Source organism: Saccostrea cucullata, unplaced genomic scaffold, assembly GCF_032062105.1.
Source record: "Saccostrea cucullata isolate Sc308-1 unplaced genomic scaffold, CSIRO_AGI_Scuc_v1 ctg4021, whole genome shotgun sequence".
Classification (NCBI taxonomy): Eukaryota; Metazoa; Mollusca; class Bivalvia; order Ostreida; family Ostreidae; genus Saccostrea; species Saccostrea cuccullata.
In genome coordinates this window covers 28,990-36,672 of record NW_026931749.1, presented here as the reverse complement: position 1 = coordinate 36,672, position 7,683 = coordinate 28,990, and the positions used below count along the sequence as shown (strand labels likewise).

At 34.1% G+C, this 7,683-nt stretch overlaps 1 protein-coding gene and 1 long non-coding RNA gene across 2 annotated transcripts; both read left to right on the top strand.

The window, feature by feature from the left end:
• Window positions 1-701: 701 nt before the first annotated feature.
• Window positions 702-4,366, top strand: LOC134233445 (uncharacterized). The gene is made up of 3 exons (XR_009984995.1): window positions 702-758; window positions 939-1,025; window positions 4,150-4,366. It is a non-coding gene; the product is annotated as an uncharacterized LOC134233445 (long non-coding RNA).
• Window positions 4,367-5,060: 694 nt separating this feature from the next.
• Window positions 5,061-7,076, top strand: LOC134233442 (ankyrin repeat domain-containing protein 29-like). The gene is made up of 3 exons (XM_062715414.1): window positions 5,061-5,217; window positions 5,746-5,994; window positions 6,883-7,076. The coding sequence occupies exons 1-3, from the start codon at window positions 5,061-5,063 to the stop codon at window positions 7,074-7,076; spliced, it is 600 nt and encodes a 199-aa protein (XP_062571398.1).
• Window positions 7,077-7,683: the final 607 nt, after the last annotated feature.

The following is a 7,683-nucleotide window of genomic DNA, read 5'->3' as shown; positions in this document are numbered from 1 at the left end:
TGGAACTTCTTGTTTCGTACAAATAAAACTTTAAAGCCATTAATAGAAATTATCTTGTTATAATTTATATTTTTACTATCTAATAAAATGTGAGAATTCCTTAAATACCTGTATACATGTATATGTTTTGGATTGGACAACATTCATTTGAAAATTACCCGAAATTCTAGGAAACAAATGAAATCTTGTAAAATTTCGAGTATCATCTGTTGATGAACTTAATTAAATTATGAATGATATGTTTACTGTTTACTTTCTTTCTTCATTCTTTTTAGGCTTGTTAATTCAAAGCTTAAATGTGATTGTTATGTAAAGAAGAAACTTTTATTTATCTGTTACATACTTTTAAAAAAATGATATTTACAATCAATACCTGAACTTTGAATCTCTAGATCCAGCTTGCACAAAAATCAACAAACAAAACAGATTTTATCTAGCTGACCCTACCTGTCCTACCTTAAGCAGGTATTTCTACAACGAAATATATTTATTGTAATTATTCACACAATTCTTTCCTGTTCTTTAAATCCAACATGACACAAACAAATCCTTATGTAGTGACCTTGAAGTTACGACTGTCTCCCCTAGAAATGTCAGTCTATTGTGGACCACTTCTACCGAACCGGGGGATTCTTCTGGAAGCAATATCTGGATAGCGGTACCCGTGGTTTTAGCTGCTCTTGTCGTTATTTTCCTATGTTCATGTTTGATATGGAAACTGAAACACCGTCGTAAGGCCAGTGAAAAGGAAACTGGAAGTTAGTTTTCCAAATTCTTTTTAATTTAATGTGAAGAAAATGTGGTCTGTATAAAACAGGATTAATGATAAAAGACGAAACTTTGAATGAAAGTTACACTTATGAAATTTTATATTTTAAATTATTCAAAAACAAAGAGCATATTATTATGTCATGTTTTGATATTCTTTTTTTCTGTAGGAATTAAGATGGATGTAATGACGAGTCAAAATTCAGAAAAGAAAGCTTTATTACAGGAGAACGAAAATGAGGACCAGGCTGAAGGAGGTTAGTTGTCCAATTCCTTATATAGACACCCAAAAAGTAAATTATGTAAACAAGATTACAATTATTGATTGAATAATGCATTTGAAAAAAGGAGAAAAAACATATTTTTTTCAATACATAAATAAACTCTTTTATTCTTTTCCTAAAAACAAAGATAGAAATGAAATGGAAAATTTTAGGAAATTTTAAAACTTTAAAACTGACTAAAGATGGTCTAGCAACGACCTCTTCAATTTACAACTAAATAATAAACAGTTGTAGATCGATCATTGTGTCGATGGATCAAATGGTAAAAAGATACGATTGTTGATCCAGAAAGTTCGTGGAATTTCTTCGTATTTTAATTATTTGTGAGTGAAATTAGTTCAAAATTAAGAATAAGAAATAGACACTTGTTGAATATCTTAAATAAAAAGGTTTTAAACATTTATGATAGTAACTCAATGGCAGTTACTTTAGAAATGGATGTTTGGAAATCTGGGTGAGACATTAACACGTTCATAATCATTTTGATTTTTTTAATACTTGAAATTAGATTAAAACCGCCCTATTTGGTATATTTAATGAAAATTATGTCATCATTACGATTGCTTGATCTTTTTATAAAACTTTATGTGTGAGTTCATTTGGATATTTAGTTTATATGTTTATTATTTATTGTTTATTTTTGTTAGACAACGTCAAATGTCTGTTCAGTTATTAAGTTTCCCGAAAATCTTAGGATCAGACTATGTTTAACTCGTATATTATTAACATAGACATTAAATTACTGGTTTTCCTTTGGCCTAAGAAAGTTTAGTAAAATAGATCTTCCATGGACTTTGAAAAAAGGTGTGGTCGCCTTTTGGATGATCTGTTTTAAATGTTTATCCCCCTAGACAACATAAAAGCGTTAAAGATCTTTGTCTGTTGACGTACATGCACTGCTCTTAACACTGCTACTGAAGTTTGAGCATTATATGGAGAGAAGGGTTGTATTTTGAAAGATAAGTTGGTGCGCAAGGATATTAAAGCTCTTCTTGGGAGAAAAAAATGTAAAAGAAAAAAAGCAGCATTTTGTAGACTCAGGGTGAGATGCTTCTTTAACGTGACGTTACATACTTAACCTGAGGTTACGTCGAGGTCTCCCCGGGATTTTACAAATATCCATTTACAGAAAGCTGCTGTGACATAATTAGTTATTAGAACAAAGTGAAATTTTATAATGTTGTTGCATTATAAATCTTTATTAAAATATGCTTTCATCAAATCGTGATGAAATTTTAGAATTTTTCAAAAATTTACTTTCCAATTCTTTAGCAAAACATAAATTTCCTCACTTGGCCTCTTGTAACATGTAATATAAGTTTTACAGTACCGATGTGTACAATAAGAGTATTTAAACAAAACCATATTTGATTTGACCAATGACAAGATTAGTACAGTGTATATTTACGAGATCCATTTTTATTGAAAAAGGAGCTATATGTAATGTCAAAAAGCTTGGACTTCACTTTGATGTATAGAATGTTAAAAAGTCGTACGTTCAGATGTAATGGATTTCTTTTAATGTTTTGATGCCAAATTTTCTTGAATTTTTTTTTCATAGTTTTTAAATCTCAGTTAATCATCTTAAATTTTTTTTTTTAATTATGAGGAGGCGATAAAATATCTTTTAAATCCTCAAAATTTAATTAAAGAAGAAGAATAGAAGCAAGTAATTTTTAATATTTGATTTTCAGAAACCAGAAAAGAATCCCCCTTAAGAAATAATGAATCAAAACTTATACGTACAATTTTATATCCTTATATGGTCAGCAAATGCGATTTATATTTCAAAATCGATAACAGTGGACCTTCAGATATCCGGAGGCCAGATATCCGGATGCTTCAGTATCCGGACGACTTTTCATCGGAACGGAATTTTTAAACGCTATTTTGTCTTAACTGGTAATTCAGATATCAGGACGCTTCACATATCCGGACAAATTGATTGGGAACGAATACGTCCAGATAAATGAGGCTCCACTTATTTTCTCTTTGGATTAGTTTAAATTAATGAAGAACCATAGCAATAGTCTCTGTTGAAAGTGAACATGAATTTTTCGAGGCATAGACATAATTACACAATAATATTCCTGTGATGGGCTTTTAGCTAACCTGAGCCGAAGGCTCAAGTGAGCTTTTCTGATCACATTTTGTCCGGCGTCCGTCAGGCTGTCCGTCTGTATGTCTGTCTGTCTGTAAACTTTTCACATTTTCGACTTCTTCTCAAGAACCGCTGGGCGAATTTCATCCAAACTTGCCACAAAGCATTCTTAGGTGAAGGGATTCAAGTTTGTTCAAATGAAGGGCCACGCCCTCATTTAAGGGGACATGAAAATTTGATGGTATGTTTTAAAAATCTTATTCTCAAGAACCACTGGGCCAGGAAATATGAAACTCATGTGGAATCATACTCAGGTAGTGTAAATTTGCATTGTAAGTTTGTTCAAATCATGACTCCCGGGGGTAGGGCAGGGCCACAATGGCCGACCAAAGTTTTACATAGAAATACATGTATATGGGAAAATTATTTGAAAATCTTCTTCTCAAGAATAACAAAGCCATGATTGGTCATATTTATATTTAAGCATCCTCAGGTTGTGTAGGTTCAAGATTTTTTCAAATCATGACCCCAGGGGGTAGGGCGGGGCCACAATGGACGATCAAAGTTTTACATAGGAATAAATGGGAAAAATCTTTAAAAATCTTCTTCTCAAGAATAACAAAGCCATGTTTGGTCATATTTATATGGAAGCATCCTCGGTAGTGTTGATTCAAGTTTGTTCAAATCATGACCCCCGGGGGTAGGGCGGGGCCACAATGGCCGACCAAAGTTTTACATAGAAATATATTGGAAATTTCTTTAAAAATCTTCTAAAGAATAACAAAGCCATGATTGGTCAATATTTATATGGAATTATCCTCAGGTAGTGAAGATTCAAGTTTGTGCAAAGCATACCCTCTCCTCTTTAAGGAATGGTTGGGACACTTTTGGGTTTAAACTTTTCAATTATAAACTAAGTTCTGCTTTTATTTTAGCCATAATGTTCAGGTGAGCGATGTGGCCCATGGGCCTCATGTTTGTTTTCAGTATTTAAAGGTACAACTCTAATAGAAGATATTCTGAGAAGTTGGCAAGAGGACAAGAACTTTGTTCCGACAACGGCAAGCAATTTGTAGAAGAAAAGATTAAAAGTCAAAACCTGGTCACGGTTGTCGGTAATTCTGGATGCGGAAAAACGGCAATGATCCAACACATTGCACTCAAGTTAAAAGAAGAACAGGGATGGGATATTAAACATGTCGATGAGGTGAAAGAAATATGTTCTCCTAGAATCTCGCCAGGTAATCAAACACTGTTTGTACTGAATGATCCGATAGGTAAGGAAACTCTTGATGATATATCATATAACTCATGGAAAACTTACGAGACAACATTACAAACTTGCTTGCAAAGAGTTAAATTGTTGGTGTCATGTAGAAGATGTGTCATTAATGACAAGATTAGAAGGTATTCTCAAAAAGGAGTCTAACATAGTAGAAATTGACAGCGACGAATTAAAACTGACAGATGAAGAAAAAAGGAAGATCTTAAATAAATACTGTCAACATTTGGATATATCTGATGAGAAAGTTACGGAAATTATCAAAACGGAAGCTTATTTTCCTTTGCTTTGTAAAGTGTTTTCATGTGAACTGAGTAGCAGACAAGAAGGAGTTAACCTCTTTAAAAACCCTTTTCTGTTCATAAAAAAGGAAATAGAACATTACAAAATACAAGATAAACAAAAATATTGTGCCCTACTTTTGATCATGGCATTCAATAATAATTTAGATATTCACTCTTTAAACAAAGATAAAATATCATTACATAAATGCAAAAATATTTAAGGGCTGTGTGAACTTCCAGAATACATTAATGTTTCTGTCATTGGCAGAACTTTAAATGAACTAAATGGTTCATATGTCAAATGCGTAAGACAAATTTACAAATTCCTTCATGACTTTATAATGGAGATAACGACTCTGGTGTTTGGTGCTGATTGTCCACAAAAGACAATACAAAACGCAGATAGTGGTTTTCTGAGACGCCAGATGAAGATAGAAGACGATACAGAAGAGGAAGACCGTGATCCCTTCACTGTTTACCTGCCTCAAGAGTACATCGGTGATCTTGTGGACAGGTTTATTTTGATATGCAAACAGAACACCTTATTGATGTTCTACTCAATCCTTGTCTAAGGAAAGAGTGTCGTAAAATCCTTAAAGGAAAAGGTAGATTCGATTGGAAAGGTTTTTGTCAGAATTAAGTGTGAAATAGACAGATCGAAATTTTCAAGCTTATTTAAAGGCATCGGCTTGTCTAGACTTCGTTTCCTTGATTTGAAAGATGAAATATGTCCTTTAATTGGATTCCTTATATTTGTCATAATGACATTTCTTCATTTTTCTTAAAAAAATCAATCAAAAAACGCTAAAAGATTATCCCGTCTTTTCTGCCTTGTGTGCAAATGGTAATTCAAACCTATAAATTCTACTGGAGAAAATTTTAATATAATGGAAAAATGGGATGTTTTTTTACCCATTCATGTTGCTTCCGTATTTCATAATTCTTCAATATTTGAGAAATTAGCAAATATCGGTGCTGATGTAAACAAGTTTACAACTGATGGCAAATAGACTCTATTAATATTAGCCATTGTAAATGAGGAAGAACATTTAACAGAGGCTGGAATGGATACAAAGGGAGGGGAAAGACGAGATGCAACCATTATGTCCTTATTAAACAACGGTGCCGACATCAATTTATGTATGAACAACGGAACCAGTCCTCTTAATGTAGCTTGTAAAAATGGACATGATAGTACGGTGCAACTGTTACTGAACAACGGTGCCGAAAGCAATCTTTGTACAAATGATGGAGTCACTTCTCTCCTTGAAGCTTGTAGATTTGGACATGATAAGTCCATACAACTGTTACTTAACAAAAGTGCCGACATCAATTCATGTTTCAACGATGGATACGGTCCTCTTTATGTAGCTTGTCAAAATGGACATGATAGCACAGTACAACTGTTACTGAACAGCGGTGCCGACATCAATTTATGTGCAAAGAATGGAGTCAGTCCTCTTCATGTAGCTTGTGAAACTGGACATGATAGTACGGTACAACTGTTACTGAACAACTGTGCAGATATCAATTCATGTACAAACGATAGAGCCAATCCTCTTTATCTTGCTTGTCAAAACGGACATATGAGCACGGTAAAACAGTAACTGAACAACGGTGCCGACATTAATTTATATACTTACTATGGAGCCAGTCCTCTTCACATAGTCTGTTATAATGGACATGATAGCATTTTACAACTGTTACTGAACAACGGTGCCGATATCAATTCATGTACAAACGATGGAGCTAGTCCTCTTCATATAGCTTGTTACAGTGGACATGATAGCATGGTACAATTCTTACTTAACAACGGTGCCGACATCAATTTATGTCAAATCAATAGAGCCAGTCCTCTTTATAAAGCTTGTCAAAATGGACATGATAGCATGGTACAACTGTTACTGAACAACGGTGCCGATATCAATTCATGTACAAACGATGGAGCCAGTCCTCTTCATATAGTTTGTTACAGTGGATATGATAGCACGGTACAATTGTTACTTAACAACGGTGCCTACATCAATTGATGTCAAATCAATGGAGCTAGTCCTCATTATATAGCTTGTGAAAATGGACATGATAGCACGGTACAACTGTTACTGAAAAACGGGGCCAACATCAATTGATGTGAAAAGAATGAGGTTAATCTTCTATTTATAGCTTGTGAAAATGGACATGATAGCCCAGTGCAACTGTTACTAAACAACGGTGCTGACATCAATTCATGTACCAACGATGGGGCTAGTCCCCTTTATATAGCTTGTGAAAATGGACATAATAGCACGGTACAAATTTTACTGAACAACGGTGCCGACATCAATCTGTATACCAAAGATGGCGTCTTCTTTATATAACTTGTCAAAATGGTCATGATAGCACGGTACAACTATTGCTAAAAAACGAGGTCGACATCAATTCATGTACAAATGATGGAACCAGTTCTCTTTATGAAGCCCGTCAAAATGGACATGATAGCACGGTACAACTGTTGCTTAATAACGGTGCCGACAAAAATTTATGTTTCAAGAATAGAGTCAGTCCTCTTTATATAGCTTGTCAAAATGGATATGACAGCACGGTACAACTGTTACTGGACAATGGTACCGACAGTAATTTTTGTACCAACGATGGAGTCAGTCCTCTTTATATAGCTTGTTATAAAAGACATGATAGCACGGTACATCTCTTACTGAAAAACAGTGCCGATATCAATATATGTGCCAACGATAGGTCCAGTCCTCTTTACATAGCTTGTGAAAATGGACATGACAGCACGGTACAACTATTACTGAACAATGGTGCCAACATCAATTTATGTGAAAAAAATAAAGTCAGTCCTCTTTATATAGCTTGTCAAAATGGACATGATAGCACAGTACAACTGTTATCAAACAACGGTGCCGACATCAATTTATGTACCAATGATGGAGTCAGTCCTCTTCATATAGCTTGTGAAGCATG

Excerpts from the sequence above, each read along its gene's own strand:
- LOC134233442 (XM_062715414.1), top strand. The coding sequence starts at position 5,061 with ATGGAGATAACGACTCTGGTGTTTGGTGCTGATTGTCCACAAAAGACA. Across the intron at positions 5,218-5,745 it reads CCTGCCTCAAGAGTACATCG|CCATTGTAAATGAGGAAGAA; the intron begins GTGATCTTGTGG and ends TATTAATATTAG. Across the intron at positions 5,995-6,882 it reads CACTTCTCTCCTTGAAGCTT|CTTGTGAAAATGGACATGAT; the intron begins GTAGATTTGGAC and ends TTCTATTTATAG.